This window comes from Chaetura pelagica, unplaced genomic scaffold, assembly GCF_000747805.2.
Source record: "Chaetura pelagica isolate M959 unplaced genomic scaffold, ChaPel_1.0 scaffold405, whole genome shotgun sequence".
NCBI lineage: Eukaryota > Metazoa > Chordata > Aves > Apodiformes > Apodidae > Chaetura > Chaetura pelagica.
The window spans coordinates 1,660,348-1,687,606 of record NW_009953489.1 but is presented as its reverse complement, the minus strand read 5'-3'; the positions used below and the strand labels follow the sequence as shown (position 1 = coordinate 1,687,606).

The window sequence follows — 27,259 nt, the reverse complement described above, 5'->3', positions numbered from 1 at the left end:
TTTTAGACTTGACTAAAAAAATATCTTGTCATAAAAAGTAGCTAAAGCTAGTATAGTAATAATGCAAGAATGCAGCATTTCTCTCAAAAGGTGCAGAAAGATATGTCTATTGTGAAGGAACGTAGGAAAAGACAGGGAATAGCAAAGGATTTAATATTTGCAAGAAGCATTTAAACTGACTGTACATAATAGGAGCCAAAGACTCTGCCTTTGAAGTGGCTTCAGCCTGTCTACACTAGCAGTGCTTGATGCTTCTGTTGAGATGTGAATTTCTTTGCAGATGGAATCTGCAGCAAATCGGAGTCATTCTGGACATGCAGTGGACTTGGTCTCACATACAGTGCTCCTGGCCGCTGGAAAGTGCAGGCTGGGACTGGTCACTCATTAAGTGTACAAAGGCTCACATCCTGCCTAGTAAAGCTCTTTTGCAAATAGTTTCCTGGGCTCCCACTCTAATTGCTGCAGAGATTCCAGGCAGATTCCGTCATCCTTGTTTTCTGCCTGACTGGGAATCTGAGAATAAAAGGGTTGATGGCAGAATAATGAGATTGTTGGACAGTGCAATGCTCAGCAGCTCTCCCCAGTGTCACATGAGAGAGGAGGGGTGGGGTGGGCCTAGAGATGATGGAGGAAAGAGAAAGGGATGTCTAAATCCCTAGGCACCCTCTCTCCCCTGTCAACACTGCCTCTTAAAAGAAGACTTAGAAGCTCTACAGTCTTTTGGTGGGAGGAATTTTGAGGAGGTCAGGGCAGGGGCAGGCTTTTGTAAACCAAAGTGTCCTATAAATCCTTTTCAGGCCCCCAAGCGGATGCCTCCACCTTCAGGTACAAAGACTGGGGGTCTGATGGGGCAGAGAGCTGATAGAAAACCACTGACACGGATTAACTACGTGGTGTGTAGAAGGTGCACCAGAGCAAGGCAAACATGACCAAAAATGGTCATGATGGCATGAGTAAAAAGAATGTGTAAGGTCATCTGAGAAGTGATGCTGCATGATCCTGGCAAATCCTCAGCATGGAGCATGGCACGTGAAAACTAGCAGGAAGGCATCAGGGCCCAGGGCGGTGAGCTGTGGATAGTGTCCACTCTCCACCTCCTTTTCTGTGGAGTTTCCCAGTGACTGATGTGCTCTACAGCTGAAAGGCGTTGTTGAACACAAAGTTCATCTTGTGAATGGATTTATGGTGATATGTTTCACTGCTCTCAAAAGAGCAGGGCTGAATAAGCACAAGTGAAATGGTTGCTTTGTGAGTGCCTCCTAAAAAACAGCCATTTAGTCACTTGACTTAGCAAGAAATTCCAAGTTGCAGTCATATGAAGGTGTGTTGTGTTGTCTTCTTTATAGTAAATGTTTCATTCTCCAGTATCCTTCTCAGCTAGTGGTTGGAACAGCCTCTTGCACTGTAGAATTTAGGTGGGCAGTCTCTGAGCTATACATGGTGATCAACAGAAGAACTTTACAAGTGCTGACTAACAAAAAGTCTCTTTTCTCAACAGGAACCTCATACTCTGAAAATGATAGCAGCTGTTCCTCATCCCCATGTGAAAATGGTGGCAGCTGTAGGGACCTGGAAGGGGGCTATCAATGCACCTGCCCTGTGGAGCCTATAGCCTACATGGGCATAAACTGTGAACTCCTCTATGACGCATGCAGTAAATATGAGTGTCCTGCCCAAAGGATTTGCAGCGCAACCCCAGGACTCCTGGAATATGAGTGCATCTGTATGCCTGGCTTCACAGGTATTGACTGTAGCATTGATATTAATGAGTGTGAGAGCAGCCCTTGTGAAGATCCTAGATTCGAGTGTGTAGATGGTGTAAATGGATACACCTGTAAATGCCAAACAGGACTGACTGGAGAAGGCTGCCAAACAAAAAGCTCTGTGTGCTCTAGCCACCCCTGCCTGAACAATGGGACATGTGTCGAGGGTCCTGGGGGCTATTCCTGCATCTGCCAGCCTGGCTTCAGCGGAGCCGACTGCGGGGACAACATCGACGAGTGCGCCTCCAGCCCCTGCCAGAACGGAGCCATCTGCCGAGACAGGGTGAACGAGTACAGCTGCTTCTGTGTGCCTGGCTTCCAGGGGTACAACTGCGAGATAGACATCAACGAGTGTGCATCCCGGCCCTGTAAAAACAACGGCACCTGCCTGAACCAGATGGACCATTACCTGTGCCAGTGCAGCCCTGGCTACACAGGTACCGTACCCTTCATGGCGGGTGCTGGCTGGATAGTTGGGTTACAGCTGGCTGCTCCTGTAGTGCCACATTAGCCTGCTGCTAGGTGTTGTAGTGTTAGTAGCTGTCCTGAGAAGCTGTTGTTGTACAGCCATGAGACTAAAACCTCTCTTGCATGATTAGTATTTCTGGAGTGTTAGCTATTGTGTGTAAATAATGGTGTAGGGATTGTTGTCGCTTCTGGGAAATAGTTGAGGCTTTGATTGCCATGGATGGTGTGGATGTTGAGAGACATGGATGCAAGAGTGAAAGTGAGGGGACTGTCTGTGACTTGGAAGTACTAGACACAAAGTAGATGTGATTAACTCTCAGTATAAAATTAAGGGAGATACACAAGAAAAGAGCTTTATTATCAGGAAACATATACTCAGTGTTTCCAGATAGAACTTATCTCTGCCTGTCTGGTCTGCAGTACTAGTCCTGCAGGATTTTTCTGGAATAAAGAGGCTTTCAGTTGGAGATTTCTTTTCCAATTCTTTCACACCCAGCAATTGTTTTTTTGGCATGTGACATAAATATATCCTTTTTTTTGTGCATCTGTGCTAATGGTGGCTTAGAGAGTAATCTACACCTGTGAATTATCTGTGAGGGAAGCAGTGGGGGGTTCTCCTGCCCCCAGCCCTGTTCATCAGGGTGGAATGCAGTTGTACTGCGCCCATGTCTGCCTGGTACCACCTAGCACATGAACTTTCTCAGCCTTCCTCCTTGTCACAGACTAAAGTGTTTTAAGAGGTTGCTGTGAAGGAATGCTGCTGATTACCAGTGGAATGAGGAGAAGTTACAACATCAGGAATGCAGTCCCCGATGCTGACTCACTCTGATAAAAAATAACAGAAATGAAGGGGAAAAAAAAGGCAGAATTTTTGTGTAGGCCTTAAGATTATGACTGATTTTGAGTATCAAGCATAATTCTGTCTTTGCAAACCAGTTTCCTTTTTATCTTTATGCTGAATTCTCAATTCAGGATTGTGGGATTCCACTGCCAAGGAAATGATAAAATGACCCAGGCAGCTGGGGGAGCTTGTGCTCTAGGTTATTTTGATGTGAAATATGAGGCTTTGCCTTATGATATAGTGCTTCATCCAGAAGTTCTGTCACCATTGGCTAGTGAGGTCAGGCTGTTTTCTGGTTCTTGGAGCTGGAATTTGGATGAAGGAAGTTTTGTGTGGGTATTGACAGGCTTGAACCTGCAGATTAGGGGCCCCACATTCCTTCAGGATTAGGATAGCCATGTCCACTATGTGGTGAGCCTTTGCCAAGAAGTGGGGATTAGATGGATTGGCAGGTGCCACTGGAATGACTCAGGTTTGGAGGTGATGCCAGGCCATGGACTCAAAGAGGTGGAATATAGTGTGGTCAAACAGTTGCACAGAAGTCATGCAGGAGGTCCTGTTCAGTTAGGGAGAGTTGAGACTTTGGACTGAAAAAGCATGACTTGCTGTTATTTTTGGCTAGTAGTATTGGATCTAACACCTAATTTTTAGTAGCATTTCAGAATAAAATCACTTACTGATATCTAGTATCACTGTAATTAGCATTTTGCACTGTTTTAATGCTTTTTTCCTAGGTATCTAAAAGCAAGTTACAAATATTATTTAAACAAAAGGAACAATGTTTTGGAGAAGCAGGTAGAGATCACTTTCCCATACCCAAAATGCCGCTGCCTCTGATGTAGATAGAACACTGGATCTGATGAACAGCAGTGCAACACAAGTGAGGGGTACCATGTCTAATTCAAACTGTAAGAGCTGTATCCTATCTAAAAGTGTAAGTAACACTGAGTAGCATTCGGATTCTTCTCTTTCCATCCCTGTCCTCCCTGCCTTCAAAGGATCTCAAACTAAATCAGCTATCATTAGGTTTTTAAGAACTGCACTAAGAAGATGTAATAGCTTTCCCAGAAAATGGATGTGACTTGGAGGTGCTGACTGGCTACTTCAGCCAACTTGAATGAAGAAATTGAAGCAAATAATGGAAATTATTTTTTATGTTGATAGACTAAAATGCAAAGTCTAGACAAAATAATTTTGGTTGCAAATAAAAAATAAAGGTCTTTAATTTGTAAGAATCACATGCTGTTCATGAGCTCCCAATATTCTTATGGCAAAATTAGAACAGATCACTATGCTGGCCAGGTTTGGCTGATGACATGGCTTTGGTGGTTCCAGGTCAGTCCAGACAGCACAGATATAGTTACTGGATTTGTAACACAGGTATTTCTCTGTTTTGTAACAAAGGTATAAACTGTGAGGCTGAAATAGATGAATGTGATTCAGACCCTTGCCAGAATGGGGCCTTGTGCAATGATTACATTGGGTTCTACACCTGCACCTGTGAACCAGGTTACCAAGGAACCCACTGTGAGGTGGACATCAACGAATGTGCGAGCCAGCCATGCCAGAACAATGGGACATGTCATGACCTTGTTAACAGGTGAGAGAAATCAGTTTTGTTTGGGCAATTAGATACCAGAACTTATCTAAAGTTCTTAGTGTAACCCATGAAAAGTAGTAGAAGATTTGGGGGGGGGATTGTTTGTTTTAATGAAAGGTATGTCCCAGTGGCAGTAACTGAGTGTGCTTTATGCCAGTGAGAGAGAAGGCCCCCTCCCAGTAGCAGAACTCCTATATAAACTGTGAGGCTGAAATAGATGAATGTGATTCAGACCCTTGCCAGAATGGGGCCTTGTGCAATGATTACATTGGGTTCTACACCTGCACCTGTGAACCAGGTTACCAAGGAACCCACTGTGAGGTGGACATCAACGAATGTGCGAGCCAGCCATGCCAGAACAATGGGACATGTCATGACCTTGTTAACAGGTGAGAGAAATCAGTTTTGTTTGGGCAATTAGATACCAGAACTTATCTAAAGTTCTTAGTGTAACCCATGAAAAGTAGTAGAAGATTTGGGGGGGGGATTGGATTTAATGAAAGGTATGTCCCAGTGGCAGTAACTGAGTGTGCTTTATGCCAGTGAGAGAGAAGGCCCCCTCCCAGTAGCAGAACTCCTAGGATGGTTAAAGGAAGGTAGGAGAATATTCCTGTTATTGCTTCCAGCTGGCATATCAGACACAAAGGGAATTGATTTGCAGAGCATGAACAGCAAAGGCAACTGCTGAGAACACACCTGTGTGTTTGAATTTACCTCTTCATATATAAGGTGTGAACTCAGAGGCTGCTGAGGGCTGCCTGCTTGATCATTATCAGGGCCTGTTTGTGCAGATAGAACTGTCTTCCTGTTCTGCCCCACAAGTGGGTATGAAGACCAACAGCTCCATTTGCTCTTTACTTATACTGGGCTTTGCAGTTAAATTAATAGTTTCTGCGTTGCTCTGTTTTGCTGCCCCACAGGTACCATTGTGACTGCAGTGACACAGGCTTTGAGGGGGACCACTGTGAGTTGGATATCCTGGAGTGTGCCTCTGAACCCTGTCTGAACGGGGCTACATGTGTGGAGGGAGTGAAAAACTACAGCTGTGCCTGCTGGCCAGGTAGGTTAGAAATTTATTTTATGATGTGTTGGCACACTGCCATGGAGAACACATGCCAAAGTGTTCTGTTGAAGGAGTAAATAATGATCATGCTGCATGGTCCAGTGTGATCTTCTGTTGTCTGAAAGAGCGGGGCTGCCACTGCTGCCCTTTGCAGCTCATCCCAAGATCCAGTTGATCTCATTGCTGGGAAATGCTCCCTGATTCTCAATTATAAAATTTTGTTTTCTGCCTTGTTCCATCATATGTTATTTCTATCATGAGGTAATACTTTCCTGCAAATTTGTTATTTGGCTCCTGCATTTGACATGGTGGTAAAGGTGGAGGGCACTGGGACTCCCTGCTAGATGAGCTGCAGTATCTTCTGGGTCATATTCTCACCTTCAAGGCAGCCACAATATTTGGGAGACTAGTTCCAGTGAGGATGTGTGTGATGTTGACACTGATGTCACCTGGCAGGCTACACGGGGCAGCACTGTGAGGAGGATGTGGATGAGTGTGCAGCAGATCCCTGTCACAACGGAGGTGTGTGCTTGGAGCGATCCAACCCAGCCCACTATGGAGCACAACCTGACTTCCCCAGTGATTTCAGCTATAGCCAGGCAGCTGGTTTCCTCTGTTGGTGCCAGCCAGGCTTTGCAGGTGAGCTATGCAGTGAATGGTCACCCTATTTGTAGCTGATAGGTGCTTTATGGTTTGACTGAAGGGCTGGTATTTCAGAGGGAGGGCAGTCCAATGCACCAGGAAGGTGCTTTGGTTCATGTGCTGGATGGATCCATTCAGCTCTCTGACTTGCATCACCTGTCCAGGGAGCCTGGCTGCAGGCTGAGGTCACAGCCCGCGCACTTTCCAAGTGCTTTGATGAATGCCCTCTGGCTATGCAGGTGCCAGGGTGTTTCTCTTTGTCACTCATGCCTATGACAGAATTCATCCCTGAGGGGTATCTGAAATGTCTCATCAGAGTAAACTTGATTCCATGGAGTCCCAGATAACTATTCTAGGTGTTACCTTGATGAGACAACTCTCATGACAGCACATGTATAATTGGAATGGGTAGAAGAGCGGGTTCTTGGTATCTTGCTCTTGGAGCAAGAAGCTTTGTGTTGTTCAACTGAAATATCATAGTTTGCCTGGTTTACAGATACGTATAGTTCAAGAAATTCTTTTGCATTTTTAGATGACAAAAAAATGAAGTATGAAAAATTATGAATCCAGTTGTCATTCAGATTCTTTCACTGATGCATTTAAGAGACCTTTTTGTGTTTCCATTTCAAAGGGGAGACCTGCTTTACTAACATCGATGAGTGCCAGTCCCAGCCATGTCAGAATGGAGGGCTCTGTGAGGACCTTGTTAATGGCTTCCTTTGTCACTGCCTGCCAGGTTATTCAGGTAATGTTGGTGAGGGGGTGGCTGGGATCGGCTCCTTCTGGTTAACTAATGCTGAGGTGCTGCAGGACTGGATTCTAGCCCTGGGTAGCCCAGGCTGCTGAGCAGGACTGGGCTGAGCTGCAGGGAGTGTGGCAGTGGTGCAGTGGGAATGCTTGCAGCTCAGGGCTCAAGTGCCATGGGAAAGCTGTGTGATTTTGGTCAAGGAAGTGGGTAGGCTATGAAGATTATTTCTTTCCTAAGGGATTGTATCAAGGTTAACAAAACGAGCTTTCAATAAAAAACGGGTGATGCATTTTAGTTGTCACAAGCTACTCACTGAAGTAGATTGGTTCACCAGCGCATACATATGTGTAAAACATCTGCATTCTCTAACACCTCTGGACGATAAGAGCCAGTGATTTTTGGCTGAAGGCAGTAATCTGCTGTGTTAGGAGGTCAGAAGGTCTTTCTGATGTGAGCAAATGAAGCCTTCTCTGTTTACAAGGGATAGGGAGTCTGGATTCTTACACAAATGCCCTGCCTGACCCTAATGGGTCTCAGTTTTCTAGCTGAAAAGCTAGGAGATGTTGGATATTGCACGTCAGCTCTGTTGGGAAGGTATGCTGCTAGCTGATACTAAACCTAATCTTTGTTTAAAATATTCGTTCTGCATCTTTAAATTCGATGTGTACTCTGTTTTCAGCAATGTAACACCAAAAAGTAGTTTATAAGAAGGGTGATCCCCAGCACGATCTTGTGTTTTTGAGGTGGATGTAACCTTTCTGCAGCGTTCCTAGGCTGCCACCTGGTGGGAAAAAGGAAAACTTGAAGCCAGAAGAAGAAACCCTTGTCCTTTAACTTCTTGGAACAGCAGGTAGCAAGCAGCATTCCAGAGATAGTCTTGGGCCTTTATTGCATAGGAAGGTGGTTGGGCTATGTTGGCATAACTGTGCAGCTCTTTCCTGGAAGACCATTGCACAGGTACTTGAGCTCCCAGAATCTCAAATCAGCTTCTAGTTAACGCCTGCTGTAACTGGGCTGAATTCTCGGGGGTGTATTTCTGGCTCTCCTTGATTAATTTGGATTCCTCGTTTAGGGTAGGCCAAGAAAAATTTGCGTTTGCAGGTGAGATCTTTGAAAAAAGCCTTTTATCTAAGATCTTTATTGCTACTTTCTTAGGTGGTTGTAATGTTGTATTCATGAACTGAGATCTTGTCCAAAGAGACGGTTTAAAGTTTATCCTACTTGTCAGAATTCCAGCTCACATATGTGCCCTGCTCCCTTTTCCTCCCTCAGTGCCCCAGCACCCTTGCAGAGTTCAGAATGTCTTTGTGCTTTGCTGAACTGCAGATCTGTTTAATCCTTTCCAATTCTTAACATGCTCAGAGGCAGAAAAGCTGACAGAGACACTGGGTGATGGGCAGAGGAGTGCTAGAGTTCATTCTGTTGCATCGAATTTGGGTTCATTAGTACTTGAAGGGGATTAGAAGCAGGTTGCTTTTCTGAATATTGCTTTTGGTAAAGGACTTTGTCTCAGCTGAGCTAGTTCTGACACATTACACAGAGAAGGGCTGGGAGCAGTCTGTGAGATCAGTGAGTGTGTGTGGAGGAGTGAAGCTGACAGGGAAATAATAGCAATTAATCTCCTCTTCTTTGTCAATTAATCCCAGTACAGTCATGCTGGGTAAACAGCTTATTACTTCATATTAGGATCACAGAACAACTTTGTGAAGCTTCCCATAATGTTTCTGTTCAAAACACATTTCTGTGGCAGCTTAGATCTGCCTTGAACTTGGGCTTAAACTGCCTCCACTGATTAAAGTGAACTCGCTACTCTGATGAAGAATGCTTTCTTGGGGCAGCAGGGGTTCTTTCTGTATTTTTTTTTCTCTTCACTCTGAGGAATTTGGGGAGTACTGGGATAACAATGTGAGTCAGGAGAAATTCTTTCTTTGCAGATTAACTGCCTCAGTGCTGTCTCAGGCTACAGCAGTGCAGGGAGATGAGCCAGCTCCCTCTGAAATGTAGTTGTTGCAGAAGCGGTGCCTCATTCCTGAGGGTACCGCATAATGGGGTCTGAAGAGTCTGGTCAGTGCATCAGAATGAATCTTGCATGATCTTGGAAATTATGTCAAAAGTGGTCAAGAGAAAAAGTGTATTAGGAAACGTCTGTCTTTTAGAAAAACCCCAAAGTGAATTTTTTTATTCATAGGAATGGTTTTGGTCCATCATGTGTGTACTAAGTAACAGTGTAGGTGAGGACTTGAAAGACAGGTAACTCCATTTGGAATGGGAACTGATTTAATCACTTAAGTGGAATTCTGCTCATTTGTTCTTCAAAAGCTTTTAAATGGCCTGAGTGCTCCCACTCATATTTCCACTACTGCTAAGGTTGTCTTTAGAAAGGGAGAGTCCTAAAATCCAATGTGTTGGCCAGCCTGAATGAGAGAGGAGGAGCACCAGCTTTTCAATTCCAGACATCTCTTGGCAGTGACACCTTGTGAGCGTGGTGAAATTCAGGGCTTTTTTGTACATGGCTGAGGAATGCTTCTGCTTTCATGAGCAATCAGAGGGTGATGTGGTAAATTTGGCAGGAATTGTGATTGGGAATGTGTCTTAGTATAACTAGAGTGCTTATTGACCATTTTACTTTGTTCAACCATGTCTTTGTCAGTTATTCTTAAAGAAGTAGGATATCTTCTGTGCAGCTGCCTATTAATGGTTACTGTGTAAGAGTGCTAGCCCAGATCAAACAGGTGTCATGGATCATGAAATAAATGGGAGAACCTTCTTCCTTCTAACTACCTTTGGGCAGATTACTTTTTTTGTGCACATATTTCCTGATGTCAGATTTGGTGTAGAGATGTAGCCTCCACAGAAAGGGCAGCTAAAAGGTTAAGACAGTAGAGAGATTAGAGAACTGTTCTCCCTTCAGCAGGATCCTGTTGGGTAAATAGACCTGATGGGAGCTAGGGAACCCTTGGTGAGCCCTGCCCCTGCTTCCCTTCTGTTCCACATTGCATTTCCTTTCTTTATCCTAGCACCATGGTTAATCAGACTTTTTTAGTTCCCTGTCATCTGACCAGGTTGCTGCCACAGAGTACGCAGCAGTCTAGGTCTTGCTTGTGTCTGGCTGTCAGGTGAGCTTTGATCAACAGTGTCCTCTGAGGTTCTGATGCTTGTGACAGCACAGTCTGTTTTGAGCTAGCCCTTTGCATAGATTTTCTGACCACAGCCAGCCAGCTCACCATGGTTAAAGACTTTTGAGAGGATTATTAGTGGTGGAGCAACTCTGAATTAAATTGGACTTCCTTGCTAACGAAAATGGGTGAAGCCCAGCTTAATGTCATCTTTAGAATCAGGCCAGACAAGTTCTTGGTCAGAGCAGCATCCCAGAGAGACAAGAATTCTCCTGGGCATGGTCAAATGGCTGTCTTCTTAAGGTGTGATAATGGATTTGCTTGCCAGGAGGCCACCACTTGCAATATGAACTGCCCTGTACACTTCAGGCAGACTAGAGTTTCCTTCCCTTTCCTTAAAGGAAGGCTAGCTCTTGAGTCTAGGATGGGTGTCTCTGAAGCCTGGAAAAAATGTCTTCAATTTCTGGGACTCATTTATCAACACAGTGAGAAAGTTGCTAATCTAAATAACCTAAGTGAAATTTGGAGATTTCTATTCAAATTTCACTCTCTGTGACATTTTTTTGGTAAGAACCCTCTGACATATTTGGTGCTCTTTATCTTGATGTTCAGGAAGTTTTACAAATTATTAGGAACAAAATAAATCTCTGAATTTAAACACCATGACTGAATCTTGTAATTTGCATGATTGCCAGTGTTTAAGGATGGGGATTAAATCATCTGATACTTTAAATTTCTTCAGAATCCTCCAGTTCCAAAGAACTGAAGCAGTTATTCCTCGGTTGTGCATAGCTTGAAACATGTTCAGTGATCCACCATTTTGGCTTATAAGTGGTCTTATTTAAGTATTTTACCTTGCATATATACATACTATTCAGAATTCTTGTGACTGTGTATTTCTCCATCCTCATTCTGTCTAAGAGAACCCTGGTCTGTATCATTAAGCTGATCCTGGGAAAAGAAGCAATCACAGTTTCTAATTAGAAATACTTCCTGTAATTAATTTTAAAAGATGTAGTGACTGGGAGGGGATCAGAATCTGTGCTGACTTATGCTACATGGATTTGGGTTCGATATCGTTTCCAATCAGCAGCACACAGATGGACTGTGTGTATGTAAATATATACATGTGTGAGTATAAATCAATACATGGTTCTTTTTAGAGGGGTTTAATGCTCTCCTGTCTTCACAGTTGTTCCACTTTATTGCTGCAGCAGACGGTTGAATGCGCACAAGCTAAACACTTGTGTTCTCTTGAACAATAACAGAAGGGTCACACTAGTTAATACAGATAGTATTTAAAATCTGTGCTAGGGGAGATCTATGCCTGCTTAGGACCAAGATATGACTATCTGGGACATTTTGACTCCAAACAAACACTCCTGATATCCCTCCCACTTAAAATATCTGTAAAATTGACTGGCATGTTTTGACAGAGTGAAATGAATAAAATAGCTACAAGAGTTGACAGAATGCTTTCTTTTAATATCTTAAAGTGATAATGCTAGAGCAAATTCCAGACTCTGAGATGTGGGATTTTTTGTTTGCTTGGACCTGACACTGATACTAACAGACACTTCAAGCTTGGGGAGAAGCTCCCAGATAACATTTCTACACAGAAATAAGAATCTTCTCTGGTTTTGTTACAACAAGAAAATTTAAGTCTGGCTCCAGGAACTTTACAATATGAAAGTAACCACATTTAAAAATAAACAAAAAAACCAAAAACCAGAACCACAGAGAGAAAAATGAGGTTGCAACAGCTAATTTTATAAGGTAGTTAATGAGGAAAGAAAAAGCTTTGGTTCTGCAGTCCCATGTTTGAACCAGTACAGTCAGCATAACTCGGAATTTCCTGCCACTCAGGTTGACTTGAGAGAAGCAGATCATGGTAGTTCACACTTGAGACTTTGCTGTGTGACTATTGCAGAGTGGAAATGCCTCTGCTCACAAGTGCCCAGAACAAGGCACCTGGAAGAAGGAAGCTGCTGGTCCCTGGGTCAGTCAGTGCTAAGTGCTCAGCAGGGCCTTGCTGCACTTGGAGCCCTCCCTGCTGCTATGGTTTGGCTGTTCCACAGTGGTGGAAATGCAGCTTTCTGGCTTAAGCTATAAAAAGAAAAAAACATTTTGGCCTTACTCATGGAATTTGGCATATTCACGTGGGAGGCAACAAGTGCAAGAGATTCCCTTGACTTTTTACTGTTGGGGCTAATGCTGTGGATCCTGCAGGGTATTACTGGAAGGCACAGGGCGAGGATCTGCTGGAGCAGGCATTCTTCTTGTCAGCACTGACAGGGGCCAGCTGGGAGGGTCAGAGCAGGCTGGATTAGATCTCGCTGCAGCGCAGGTCTCTGCTATATTGGCTAGTTTTATCTCCAATCCCTTTTTGTCTGACTGGCATCAGGAGCTTGCACACATTCTGCTGTTTCAGTCCAGCCTTTTTTTATCATTCCTCCCCCCAGTTCACCCCCGTTTTTTTTCCCTTTACTGTCACAAATGTCCACAAGGAGTCGGCCATGAAATCTGTGCTGATTGGCGTGATCCTGAAGGGAATTTTTCTGCTATCAGGTAATGAGATCTCTACAGTAATTGCAATGTGTCCTGAATGTTTGTGTGCCTGCCCAGGGCAGGGAGCTGGTTGTGAGAGTAGTCGTAGCTGGAGGCATGAGAAGGAACAAGAATTGACTAGAAAGGAAGAATGTTATTTTGAAGAGACCTAAAGTTCTGTCTCGGAAAGTTTAGGGCAAGGAATTTCCTTGTTGCCGCAGAATGCCTGCGGAGCCATCCTTGTGCTGTGTGCAACTTTGCTACAATTCTGCCTGGCTCCTTGCAGTACTTGGCTCCAGGGTGCTATGAGGCATGGGTCCTCCTTCTGTACTCAGGGGTACTGTGTAAACACACAGATCCCTCCCTCTTAGTTCTGTCAAACGTTAGTTTTGCTCTTTACAGGTGTTTTTCCAATTTTCCTTTTGGCTTTAATGATTTAAATTCCTTTACTGAGAAGTAGTTTTTGGTTTAACCTAGAGGACAAACCCTTTGCTGGCCTATGCACTTCTCCATCTCCTCCCCCACTGTCTCCTTGAGTAGTAGTGCACGGTGGGAGAGAGGTCAGAGCAGTGGGTTGCCATGGAAATGGCAGTAATTGTGCAAATATAATTGTGTCGGGTCCGTTTGTTGCAGCTAATTCTTCCTTTCCCCCCTCTCCCCCTCCTCTCCTTTTTTCTTTTGATAATAATAATACAAACCCTAATTAGGATGCACCAGGGAAAGGCTGCTAGGAATTCAGCTGTCTTATGGGAGAGGGCAAGACAGTGCTGGCCAGGAAGCCCCACTGAACCCCTGTGTTTCAAGATGGGGCCCATGAATAAACCTTGTCCTTCAAGGGGTTTTTTCTATATGACAGCTAAATTGGAGTATCTCTCTTTACATATGCTTGTTCTTTTAACATATTGGGTATCTGTTCAAGTATGTGATTCTTACAATGTATACGATGAATCTTTGCTTATTAGTAGCAGTCTCTAATCATTACCTTCATTTGGGGAAGGGGTGAACTGTATGGATTTTAGTAACACTTGCATCTATGGTACAAGACTGTCCTCACCACATCGGTAGCACTGTGGAATCTAGTGAATAGATTTGTATTTGGAATCCTGCAGGCTGTTACAGCTCAGTGACTTCTGTGTGTTTCTGACCCAGCCCATGTGGGCTGTTTGCTTGGCTCTGCTAGCTTCAACACTGTTGAATTAATTGGAATGTTTGAAAATACTTGTCTCCAGATAGCAGCCTTTTTAATAACACTTGTCTGATTTTCAGATAACAAATTCTACTGATTTGCATTTTTTAGTCTTTAACTAGATAAAAAACTCTTTAAACATTATAAATTCTCCTAATGTTGTAATGAACTAGATTGGCAACATTGCTCTTACTGTTGATAGTTTTAATAATTGTAAACATTTGACCTCAGAAATTTAGAGGGTTACTCTCTGCATAAGAGTAACTTCGGATTGTCAAATGGAGTTGTCCTCCCCCCTTGTTTATAGGGATGCCTAAGCTGCTCCTAGAGAAAAAAAATACTTCTGAACTTCTTAATATCCACTTTCCAGTGGGTTTGCTAAGACACAACTGTCAGGTCTTGGATAAGGAAATGATTTGTACTTCTGGATACTGTGCCTTATTTTTTCTGAAGTAGGAAATGTTCCTTTATTTTGCTGGCACACCCTTCTCGTTTTACACTCTGTTGTCTGCAGCCAAAGCCCAACATTAGAGACTCCTGTGCTGAAATGAACATCTAGGAAGCAATATGCAACTGAAATCTTCTGCCTTTTTTTGAAGTGTTTATCAAACTGGAGGTATTCAAACACAATTGACAAAAAAAATTGGTGATAGTGGAGGAGGAGAGAGGGCAAGACAACTGGTGCTGAAGGGTATGGCCACTGTAAGGCATCTAAGGAGTTAAGGATGTAGCACCAGATAACTGTTCAGAGAGGTGACAATGGCTTCCAGGAAAAAAATTTATTAGCCAGATTTTTAGAACTCTTGCACAGTCTCCTCTGCTACCAGTTTGTTTTAAAAAAAAACTGCTCCCAGTTCACATCTGGCATTTCTCTGGCTTCTAGGAGGGCAAGAATCCATTTGGTGTTGTCTGAGAGGGCCTTTCCTTCTGCTGTAGGCCAGTACAGGCTGGCTGTGTGCTGCAGAAACTGTGACAGTGGTAAAGATGATTCATGTGGTTTTTGTTGCTCTAGGAAGAAGCTGCCCGCCTGTGTGGAAGCTGTGAGGTTAGACAGCAGTGTGTAAAGACCTGAACTGTCAGCTTATTCTTTCACCCATTCCAAACAAATTATTTAAGAACTCAAACCAGCTGCATCCCATGGGAGAGCATGGTGTTTAATTAGCCACCAGCCTGGGGTTGTGCACTCACCGGAGGGACTAATTTGCCACCTGGTGTGAAGCTGTCACCCCCCCCAGGTGTCAGCTGGGCAGCTGGGGACAGCCTGGGCAGGTGCTCCTGCTGCTCTGCAATGGAGGGAGCACCCAGGAGATGCACTCAGGCTTAGGAATGTGATAGGGGAAAATGAGACTCTGACCCTGCCTCCCAGCCTTCTCAGCCATAAAGGAGTTCACGGCATCTTTCCTTTTGTTATCCAAACCAATGCTGTCTTCTCATTGCCCTGGTTAATATCATCAACTCTGATCTGAAATGAGCAGCATCTCAAGGATTTGGGACTACACCAGCCTATCTTTCTGATGCATTCAACAGCCTCTTCCCTTAAATCTGACTGCAAACTTGTCTTTTACAGTTTTGAGAGCCCTCCAAAATGCTGCTAACTTGGAAAACTCACTCCTCATAGTTCTACTGCTCTACTGATATTTCATAATTCCTGTTGAAGTCTTCGTGTCTTGTCCCAGACTGGCATTCTCCAGGCCCAGAGATGTCCATTATACTCTGTTTATTCTGACACATTTCCTGACCATATGGCCAGGCAATGTGGCCATAGCTTTGTGCGGCATCTTAATTCTATCTTTGCTGCTTCCTTTACAGGTAAGATCACACCCCCGGTTCTGTGTGCTGAGCCCGCCCAGCGTTAATTGCTGTACATAAAAGACTGTGCTGAGGTAGTATTAGCAGTTCTGAATCGGTCTGTCAGCTGAGCTCAAGGCAGATGTGTTGGCCAAATTCAGTGATTTTCCACAGACACTACACAGAGCAGTTCTATTTTATGTCACTAAGAGAGCTTTGTCCTAGGGGAGTCTGAGGTAATGCAGCCTACACAACAGCTCCAGCACAGCTGGCAAGTGCAGCATTCCTAGAGCTTGGCATTTCAGTGCTTCCCAGAGCTCCATACATCTTATGTCCCTGCACTGACACAACCTGACATTTTGGACCTGAGTCCTTTGCCTCTTTCTAGAGAGAACGCTGGTAACAGCAACTAAACACTGTGGCTGGGAAAGGTAAAGCAGCTTGGTCAGGCAGCAGAGTACTAGACATTTGTGCAGGACTGCCCGTGGGGCACAGCTGGGGCATGAGGGTGGACAAACCATCTAGGCATATATTCAAGAAGCTGTCTGTTTGCTAAGTTTTTTTTTTATCACACACCAAGTCCAACTCTGATGCTCATAATGCCCCATCTCCCCTCAGCTCTTTCCCTCAGGCAACTCTAATCTCTTTGACATGCACATTCTTCCTAGTGGCTTCTCTTTACAAATGTCTTTTGTGTTTTGATTCCCCTCCTTTGTGTGTGAATTCCTTCTCTTTCTGCTGTCCTCGTTGTGCTTGCTAGCTAGATTCAGCGTATAATGCTATTAGTTTGGGATAATCCATGCTTGGTTTATCTGTGTGACTGTCTCTGAAGATTAGTGAAAACCAATGTTATGGGCTAGATAAAGTGAACTGGTTCAGAAGGGCTCTTCTGTCGGTCTGGAGATGCTTAGGAAAATGACAACAGATTTTCATTAACCAGATTTGAGTGTAATGTCATGTAATTTACTTGAGCCCTGTTGGGATACATGTTCCTCCAGGAGAGAGACCAACTGCAGTGCAGTACTTTTTAGCCCGATCACTTCTGCAGCACTGGACAGGACTGAAATCAGCTTAGTGCACGTGTGGCAAAATGTGTGTGGAGCATGTTTTGTCTGTTGTTTGGTAATTAACTGAGTTTTGTGAGTGTTTTATAACTGGGGGTCGTCTGGAAATCTGAAATTTCTTCACTGAGGTTTTCCTATAACTTCCCATTTTTATGCTGTGTGCAAGAGTGGTGCCCAGAACATGTTCAAGTCAGATCTGTAGACTTAATTTGAGTTTCAAAGAACCAAATCTATGTGTGAAAGAAGCACAAAGTTCTTGTCTGTGCTGTTTTGCCCCTTTAATACCCTCTGCTTGCTCTCCTTACATGTTCATTTCCTGTGATGTTTGAGATTGCCTGGCAGATGGTGGTAGTCTGTTGGACTGGCCAAAGCTCTGTCAATGGCACCTTCTTTGAAGCATCTGGGAGGAGGGCACAGAAATGTGTTTTTCAGGCCCTTCTGGCAGTGGCAGCCCGCTCTACAGTGAGCACGGGGCCTCTTTCTGGCAGCTCTTGGGGTGATTTCCTGAAGAGAATGGCTTAGGGAGCAGCAGTGCTGGGGCGGGCGGTCTGTGCTTGAAGGCTGGCTTGAGGGGCAGCCCAGGCCCCCCACAGTGAGATCCCCTCTCTACATCTCTTTCACAGGTGTGGAATGTGCTGTTAACATCAATGAGTGTGAGGAGGGTCCCTGCAAGAATGGAGCTGTCTGTGAGGATGGCATTGCTGATTATACCTGCCACTGTGTCCCTAGCCAGGATGGCATTCTCTGGGGAGGGAAGAACTGCTCTGTCAAGCTCACTGGGTGCCAGACGCATGACTGCCAAAATGAGGCCTTGTGCATCCCAACCTACCAAGCTGAGAGCCATGGCCACCTGTGCCAGTGCCAGCCTGGTTTCTATGATGCCACATGCTCAACACCAACAACGTTTTCCTTTGCTTCCAGAGGGTATCTCCTCATTGAGCTGCCCATGAACAATCAGAGCAGGAGGGATGTAGCAGATGAGCTTGCCAGCGTCTCCCTCCGGTTCCGAACCACCTTGCCCAGCGCTATTCTTTTCTACCGAGGCCATGAAGCTGAGTACTTGTTCCTGGAGCTCTTGGATGGCATTCTGCATGCAGGACTGAAGAGGGAGGATGCCGTTTACCCGCTGCTCCTGGAGGGGCTGCGAGTCGATGATGGACAGTGGCATAAAGTTGAAGTTGTTGTGAACAGCACTGTGCAGCTGAAGCTCTGGCATGGCTCCTGTGAGGCAGGTGTCTGCCTGCAGAGCTCTCCTGTCCCACAGGGCACTGCTTCAGTTCCCCAGGCCTTCCTGAACATGTATCTTGGAGGTGCTGAGGAGCCCATGGCAAACAACACACAGAGCCAGCAAGGCTTCATTGGCTGCCTGGAAGACTTTCAGGTAGATGCTGAACCTGTGCTCCCAGTGGATCTGCCCATGGGGGAGTCCTCCCCGGTGAGGCAGGGCTGTGACCGGACAGAGTGGTGCCTCTCCCAGCCCTGCTCTCACGGCGGGCGCTGCGTGGACCTTTGGACAACCTTCAGGTGTGACTGTCCGAGGCCGTACGGAGGCCCAGCTTGCTCATACGGTAAGTGCTGCCTGATTGACGCCTGCCAGCTCCTCTCTTGACTGGTATTTCAAAGAGCCTAGGTAAGCTCTGATGCTAGCTCTGGAAACAGTATTTTCTACTTGACCAGTGAGAAAAACCTCTCTAAATAGATTTCTTATCCCTTTTCTGTCATGTGCTCCTGAAGGAGCGAATGTCAGTTCTGTGGTGCAGGTCATTCCTTGTTGAGCCAGGGGCTCTGATTTAATCTTTGTATCAGATCTGTGTGAATACAGGAGGGCAGGGAAGTTGTTTGACTGTGAAAGAAGTTGATCTTAAGCTTCTGTGTTGAGGATGACTAGGAACATACCACTTTATAGATAGACACTTAAAGGAAGCTCTGACAATTTTGAGTTAAAATCACATCTACTGGCATTTATTTTTTTGTTCCTGCAAGGCATATGTTAATATTGTGCCAGTTTTTTGTTTCACTCCTGCACCCTAAACAGGACAAGTACAAAGTTGTTCTGCTGTTACCAAATTTGCCAATTTTAAAAGCAACTTTGTAGCTTAAAAGTCCTTGAGAAAATCTGCTGCCTGGCAAGGGCTCTGCTAGAACTCTGTTTCCCTCCTACTACTTGGGTGCTTGAATTCATGCCCTCCAGAGAAATCAAGGACATATTAATCTAATCTTTAATTCCACAGACTTGTGCAGGGAGAGAGCACAATGACACTGCGTGTTGGAAACGCTGGGAAGAAAAGTCTTGCATCGTTCATTAGCAGCTTAGAACATATGCCAGCTGCATGCCCCTTGTCACTGAGCTGATGTGCATTTCTTTTCTCTTCCAGAGCACCCAGCAGCAACATTTGGCGTAGAGAATTCCACCAGCTTTGCCTCTTTCACCCTTTCCAAGAGCCTTGGTGCAAACTTCAACATCTCCTTTCTCATTCGTAGTCGGAAACCAAGCGGTTTGCTACTGCAGATCAGCAACGCCACCGAGCCCCGCCTCACCCTGTACCTGAGGAGCGGCAGGCTGAGCATAGAGATGGAACCTATGGATGTGGTGACATTTCCTGAAAATGTAGTTGATGGGAGAAGACATTTGGTAGCTTTGTCTTTCCAAGAAGGAATTGTTGGTGTTTATCAGTCAGACACATACGTGGAGCTGGGACAGCTCAAAGCCAGGCCTCTCTTAGCAGGATATGAAGTGCATGTTGGTGGACATCCTGACCCAGAGAGAACCAATATGTGGGGAGGGTATTTTAAAGGCTGTCTGCAGGACATCCAACTGAACAGCCTCAGAGTACAGTTTTTTCAGGTTGAGAACTACAGTCTGCCACAGGACCTGAACAGGACTCAAGAAGATAATCTTGTGAATGGTTGCATCTCTGATGATACCTGCAAGGTATGTTGTCACTGCACATGTGTACAGTTGTTTATTATAGATCTGTGATTACAGAAAAGTTTGACTCTTGCTGATACCAGGAAGATGAGAAGGTGTTTTTTAAGTACGACATTTTCTCCAGCTCCTCTGTAGTATTTGTAGTTTGTGAACCTGGGCAGCACAGAGACCCTTGTGCTTCCTTTACGGCTGTTGAGTCACTATTTTAATTACTCCTCTTCCTTGATTCAAGCATTGCTTGTACTAATCTTTGTCACATTTCCTGCTACCAAGCTCTCTTAGATCCAAAGATGAATTATGCTGCTCCTAAGTTCTGCTACTTTGTTTTTCAGTCTGAACCATGTCAGAATGGTGGCAGATGCACTGTCACTTGGAATGATTTCCATTGCAGCTGTCCAGCAAATTTCACTGGGAAATTTTGTGAAGAGAGAGTCTGGTGTGAAAGTGACCCATGTCCTGAAGCTACCACCTGTGTGGATGTTCTAGCAGGATATGTGTGTAAGTATTGTTCACAGCTTATGTGTTGGTAAAGTCCTTCAGGTTCAGTCTGTAACAAGTATTCCTAGTTTGTACTGTTGCACCAGGTTCTGACAGACCAAAGGTGGTACTCAGAGGTCTTTTCTTCACTTGCTTTGACTTGGTCAGGGAGGAACCTGTCCACTTCTGTGGAATGACTGTCTACCTTAGGATCACTGCAGCACAAGGACCATCCTGCTCTCTGCAGCATTATTCGTAGCTTATTTCATCAAGTAGGACCCAGTTAAGTATTGTTAAAGTGTCTCAGTTCTCTTCTAAGACAGAACTATGGAGAATGTAGAAAATTAGTTAATGATGTTATCATTAGTTAATGATGCCCTGGTGTGGAGGGAGTGTTGTCTAGTGGCTGGAAAGTGTTCTGGAACTCCAGATGTCAGGATATTTCCAGCTCTGCCACTGGCCACCTCTGCAGCTTTGGATGTATTAGTTTCCTGAATTATGTTCTAGTTTTTCTAGCAGTAAAAGGGGAATAGTTGCTTTTTTGTGCAGTGCTGTGAAAATGAGGAGTAAAAATTGCTCCACCAGAGTTGGATATTGCGGTTAAAAGATCCAGTTGTAATCAGGAAGAGCTTTAAGGATGCCAGCAGCTAGGCCTGTAATCCTATTCACACTAAGCTTACATGATTCCTGAGAGGGAACCTGCCAGGAGTTTGCCATTGGTCTGTCTCAAACATGACACCAACTGTCTTTCTAATCCCTGGTGCTCCACCTCTTTGTTTATAGGTCTGGCTAACGCAACATTCCATAGTTTTGCTGCTGTTGAATTTACCACCAACACTTCAGTGACCAGAACTCTGAGCAGCCTCCACGTGGATTTCAGAACCAGGGATGAAGATGCTGTTTTGCTTCGGGCTGTGGAAGAAGTGGATTCCCTCCAGATAGCTATTAAGAACTCCTCCCTGCTGGTGGACATCAGGAGTGGGAACAGCATAGAAGGTGTGAAGTTCCTGAGCCAGCAGCCCCTCACAGATGGGGCCTGGCACAGCGTCTCCCTGGCAATGGAGGAGCCCACTGCACCTTCCTCTAGATGGTGGGTTTGTGTGGATGGTTCTGTGAACATGACTCTGCAAGGCAACGCTGGGAACCTGGACTTCCTCAAGAACAACACCCTGGTGGTGCTGGCTGAAAATTACACCGGCTGCCTTGGACAAGTCAAGATAGGGGGGATCTACCTGCCATTCACTGCCCCCCTCCCATACCCCCAGCTGGAGCAGTTCCAGCAGTCCAGCAGCAGGACCATCCAGTTGGGCTGCACTGGGGCTGATGTCTGCGCTTCCAGCCCTTGCCTCAATGCCGGCACCTGCCAGGACCTGTTCAACTCCTTCAGCTGCGCCTGCAGGACGGGCTGGGGGGGGCTGCTCTGCGAGGCTGATATCGATGACTGCCAGTCAGGCCCCTGCGTGCATGGGGACTGTGTGGATGCAGTAGCAGATTTTCAGTGTGAATGTTTTCGGGGGTTCATTGGGAAGAGGTGTGACATCAATGTCGACGACTGCGTGCGGCACCAGTGCCGGAATGGAGCTACCTGCATTGATGGGGTGTATGGGTACTCCTGCAAGTGCCCTCCTCAGTATTCAGGACCTCGCTGCGAGTAAGTGCCTTGGTTGGTTTGATGCACGGGTGAGAGGAACCCCAGATAAACTGGGCTTTTACTTTGGGACACTTTGGGAAAATTTTTCATTGCAAGTATCTGGTAGGTAAAGCACCTAAACTCTGCTGTGTAATTGGAAGGTGCTGTCCAGGTCCAAATCCCCACTGAAAGGTTCTCAGCCTCACATGGGACAAGGATCCTTCCTTCTTGTGTGAGTTATCCCCATGTTACACTTCAGAGCTGCTTAAAGTACTGTAGCCTGTTGTCACTTCCCTTTTCAATCCCCAAGAAATTAATCTTATCCAGGATTTTTACTCTCCTCAGGCATATTCCTGTATAGATTTAAAACAAAACTGAACAAACAAAAATCCCACTGGCCTACTTAAGAGAGGAGGCTGGAGCAGGCTGTGTTCTAGTTTCAGGTGCACTGAGTGTCCTGGGGTGATGGAAGTGGTCCCAGCACAGATAAGTGTGTGGTCCCTGGGCCAAGTGCAGAAGAGGAACAAACCAATTTCTGCTGAGCTTCCTGTTTCTGATAAACCTTTTACACTGGGTTTAGAGGAATTACCTGAAGCAGGAGTTCCTAACTGGTTACTTTTGCTACTAGTGGTACACAGCCAGCTTCAAAGCCTGGGAGTAGGAAGCTGCCTGTGCTCATGAAGGTGCCCACTGCTGCTACATCTGCACAAACATTACCCTGACAAATTATTTCATATAATACTAGATAAAAATACATTCTACACCTAGACTGATTAACAGCATTCCGACACCCAAGGACTTGGTTGTATTTTTTTCCAAACTAATACAAATGTTATATAGACAGACCTTACCAAAAAACTCCAGCATATTTTAGTCACAAAGTTATGTCTTGTATTAGTAAAGGAGCAGGGATCAACATGTTACTTAGACTTCCATCTATGTGCCTGTTCAAACTGAACATTGAGGTGATTGAAATTCAGCCATGTAAATATTTATCTAATCTACCCAGGTCGAATTCCCTGCTGTTTTTACTCTGTTCTGGTGCAGATAGTTTTCTGGGACCTGCAATACCCTCTTTGTCACCAGGCTGTGCTGTGGTTTCTATTCCAGCAGTATCCCATCTCTGTTGGTATTTCTATCAGCAAGAACAGGGAACTGTTAGAGAAGTCCCAGAACTGCCACAGCTCCTTCATTTTCTCTGGGCGTGCCCAAAGTAACACCCTGATTACAGATGGTTTCTGGGACTATTCCCTTCTCTGTTTGTACCAGACTCCTTCCTATAAATTCCAGTGGCTGCTTATGACCCTCGTCAACCCAGTCTCTACCAAGCCCCAAGCACACTTTTATCTGTCCCCAGAATGGGTTGTGCTAAAGGCTGCCTCTTGCTTTTCCCAGATGGCCGTTCCCACCCGAGCAGTGTGGCAAGAACTTCACCTGTCTGAACGGTGGCAAATGCATCAGTGAGAGCTGGGGAGCCAACTGCTCATGCAGGCCAGGCTTCACTGGAAGGAAGTAAGTGCTCATTTCCTGGTGCTCTGGTTCTTACGTCAGTGGGATAGCTGAGGAGGTTCAGATGCTTTATCCTCTTACATCTCCTTTTGCCATTCCAACAACTTCTCCTAAACTGTAAACTAGCAGTTACTTTTAGAAGAGACAGGTCCTGCTGACAATACCAATTTTTGCAGGGTGAACCGATTCCAGGTAGTTCTTGTGCCTCATGAGAATTCATTAACTGAGGTAGAGACCCACAGGGGCTCCAGCCACACTGAACTGTCAAAAGCAGGATGGGTATGAATGGGTGACACTTTCCTGTTGTTGGACCCTGGAGAAAGCACCTGAAAAAGATACAACAGGAACTTTTCAAATAAATTACGCTGTTACAGACTGCATGGTCTTGTGTTCTATGGCACAAGAACATATATGAAAAAGTTCACTTAATTCTAATACACTTTTCCTTTCCAGTTGTCAAATTAATATAAACGAGTGTGATCCAAACCCCTGTCAGAACGGAGGGACCTGTCAGGACTCTGAGAACAAGTACGAGTGTGTTTGCAGTTCCAGCTACACCGGGGAGCGCTGCGACATCAATGTAAGCACTTGCCTTGGCTCCTGGGAGCTCCTGCCCCCAGTGCCTGTGGGGGGCAGCAGCGGTGGGCTCAGCACAGCGCTGGCTGTCAGTGACACTGCCCACAGGTCACACAGTGCCCTGCCTGTGTCCTGGCTAAAGCACAGCTGGAGGACAGCTGGAACCAAAGACCTGAAGTGGGAAATTTATTTTTCTTTGCTGTTGGATGTTTAGTCTCCAGCATGTCAGCAACTGCAGCAAATACTTGTCAGTATCTGCATGGGCAGCAGTGTGGTGTTCAGGGCTGTTCCAACTTTCCTTAGATTTTCTGACTCCTAGAACAGTAATCAAACTACTGCTGTTGGACCTATAGAAAGAGATATGACATCTCCCCCCCCAGTTTCTTGGAGAATGGAATTTTGGCTGATATTTCTTCTTGGATTAAGAAGTAGATCATCTGGGTAGAAATTGATGTGTTTGGAGAAGTCAGATGAAGTGAAGCTAAAAGTGATAGAAAGATCCTGCTGATGGGCAGGGGCTGGTGGGTGGGGCAGGCTCAGTGATGCCTCAGCATTGCTTGTGAGGCTGAATTCAGTGTGGAAGCTGTTAAATCATAACTTGCTTTTTCTTTGTAAAGCTGTTGCATGGACAGGTAGCTTGTCTGGTAGCCTGGGAATGTACTAACCCATTGTGCATGGCAGGGGCTGTGTCCCAAGGGGGGCTGCTGCTGTTGCTGTTACTGAGGGCTGTGTAAATGCCTGTGCCAGGAGGGCACTCCCAGTTTGCATGCATAGACTCCTTCAGGCATCTCTCTACTCTGTCTCAGGAATTGTGTAGATCCCTGTATCCACTCTCATCATTCCCCAAAACTTTTTGCAGAACTGCCTCTTCCCTCTTCAAAGGCCAGTGCCTGTGGCAGGGGCAGGGAGGAGGCTGCATTTGGGAAGGGTCACGGCTGTGAGCTGTGCTCTCCTGCTCCTCTCTCCCAACAGCAGCAACTAGAGCATGCAAGAGGCAGCAGGGTGGGCTGCTGAAACCTCCTGTAGTGGGACTGGGTGACTAACCTGCATGCTGTGCAAAGCTAGAACTAACCCTGAGAAGCTTGAGTTTTCCCAGGCTCAGAGAATCAGCTTGAACTTAATTTAAAAATGGCAGGACTTTCAGGTGCTCTGGGAATATTCCTCCTGTGCTGTGTTGCTTTGTGACATTAGCATGGATTGTGTGGCATCCAAAAGCTGTAAAAAAATCAAACTTTAATTATTTTGGTTTTATCTGTAAAGTGGTAAATAGGAAGTATCTGTAGTAAGAAATATTTCTTATTTTTAGGCTTATTGTAATTTTAAAGTTTTCTCAAATGACAGAAATTCTACAATTTTAAATTTTTTTCATTGTTGTGCTCCATACCATCCTTAATGTCACCAGAATATAAAGAATACTCACTGGGCCACATTTCTCTCCTCAGTACTTGAGCCCTGTATGCTCTCCATCTCCCTTGAACAGGGAAACTTTCCAGGTTACTGAAAAATTCACATTACTTTGCATTAGCTTTATAGTTTTAATTTTTTTTTTAACAGTGTTTAGATCTTTCCTGGTGACACGTGTGCATTTTAGTCTGACATTGGTAAGGAGGCCCCTTTATTTATATCTTAAGGGGCCATCCTGCTGTGAAAAACCAAAGGCAGGGAGGAGACTAGGGAGTGTGTGAGACTATTTGGATGGTTTCATCTCATCTGACAAAGGCAGAAGTGTTGCTCAGACTCTGCTGCACCTGTAACAAAGAGCTGAGCCTTATCTTCATTAGCCAGAGGGCTGCAGGGCCCAGCTGCAGCTCCAGCAGTGGTCCCACACACTGGCTGCCTTCAGGTTTGCTGGCTGCTGGCTGCCCAGCTCCAGAAATCCTCTCTTTTCTTCCTTGTGGTAATTCTGCCCATGGTGCCCTGCATGAAGTATTGAAATGGTTAAACTGTTCCAGTGGTAAATCTGTTTATAACTTGGCCCTGTGGTGCTCAGCTTCACCAAAGCTGCCAGTTAAAGGCTGTCATTGCAGAGTGACCCTAGTTTTGAATTAGAAAAATGAAGAACATGTTACTGCCTTTGTGTTAAAAATAGTCCAATTTAGAAAATAGTAAGTTTGAATGTGTTTTGCTGAGAGATTAACGAATGAACATGAGCTTTCTCTGTGCAGGTGCCCTCAGGTGGGTACTAGTTCCTTGGCCTTTTCCATTCAAGTACAGAGCTTTTGCTTTTTTTTTTCCTTTGTAAATTTTTTTCCACTCTCCTCTGACCTGTTTGGGTTCTTCAGCTTAAAGTTATTGTAACCACTGGAGTTTCATTGTTTGTCCATTAATTTCTTTTACAGAAGGGGACTCCAGGTGCTCTCTTCCCCTCCCCACTAATTGAAGTAGCTGTCCCTGTAGCCTGTGGCTCTTTACTGCTCCTCAGTATCGGCCTCATATTCATGATTCTCACTGCAAGGAAGAGGCGCCAATCAGAGGGAACCTACAGTCCCAGTCAGCAAGAAGTGGCAGGAGCTCGGCTGGAGATGGACAGTGTCCTAAAGGTGCCACCTGAGGAGCGGTTAATATAGGCCCTGCCATGAGGAGGAGATGTACCTGCAGGGTCTGCTTTGACCTTGAGCTTTTTTCAGCACTTGCAGCAGCAGTTCCATCCTTTCTCAGTGTCCTTAAGGCTTGGTAATGAAGACATGGATGTAGAAGTATGAGGCAGACTGTGTATGCAGTCGCTGTTCCAGCTGGTTCCAGGCGAGTCCGTTGCACACCACTGGCTCCAAGTGAGCCTCTTGCCTCCCTCCTTCCTGCCCCATGGACTGCCCCACACCTCCCCCTCAGCAGGAGCTGCTGAGCTGCACCTGAAGTTGCTCTGGCTCTGTTCCACCTTTCAGGCAGCAATGGCACAGTTACATCTGCTTCAAAAGGCAGGGTGAAATCAGGCACTAATTTGCAGATTAAGATTCTATGTATACTTTTTAAGGAGTGTTGTACAGAGTGTATTTATAATTGGTTTGTATATACTGCTTTTTTTTGTCATCAACTGAAAGGCCCTCAAAGTGCTTTCAGCTCAGGTGTATGATGGTTTCACACAGTCTTCAACAGCAACAGCAGCCCTGAACTCCTGTCCTGGGACAGCCACAGCCTTACAGGGAATTGCCAGGAATTACTGAAATCAGTGTTTTTTTTATGAAGTGATCTCTGTTAGACATTCCCATGGTACCGTACAGGGCCGGTGCAGTCAGAACTCTGGGTTTGTGGGGCAGTGCTGGAGCTGTGGGCAGGACCTGCTGCCAAATGATGAACTTAGACCTTGGGGGGGGG

General features: G+C 45.3%; 1 protein-coding gene across 1 annotated transcript in view; it reads left to right on the top strand.

The window, feature by feature from the left end:
• The window catches only part of CRB2 (crumbs family member 2), a 36,383-nt gene that overhangs the window by 8,757 nt on the left and 367 nt on the right, over positions 1–27,259 (top strand). The window contains exons 2-12 of the mRNA XM_009998825.1: positions 1,499–2,200; positions 4,477–4,672; positions 5,593–5,732; positions 6,192–6,374; positions 7,009–7,122; positions 17,450–18,394; positions 19,202–19,758; positions 20,088–20,253; positions 21,016–21,883; positions 23,258–23,374; positions 23,825–23,951. Coding sequence (XP_009997127.1) covers positions 1,499–2,200; positions 4,477–4,672; positions 5,593–5,732; positions 6,192–6,374; positions 7,009–7,122; positions 17,450–18,394; positions 19,202–19,758; positions 20,088–20,253; positions 21,016–21,883; positions 23,258–23,374; positions 23,825–23,951 — 4,115 coding nt within the window. The remainder of the gene's footprint in view (positions 1–1,498; positions 2,201–4,476; positions 4,673–5,592; positions 5,733–6,191; positions 6,375–7,008; positions 7,123–17,449; positions 18,395–19,201; positions 19,759–20,087; positions 20,254–21,015; positions 21,884–23,257; positions 23,375–23,824; positions 23,952–27,259) is intronic.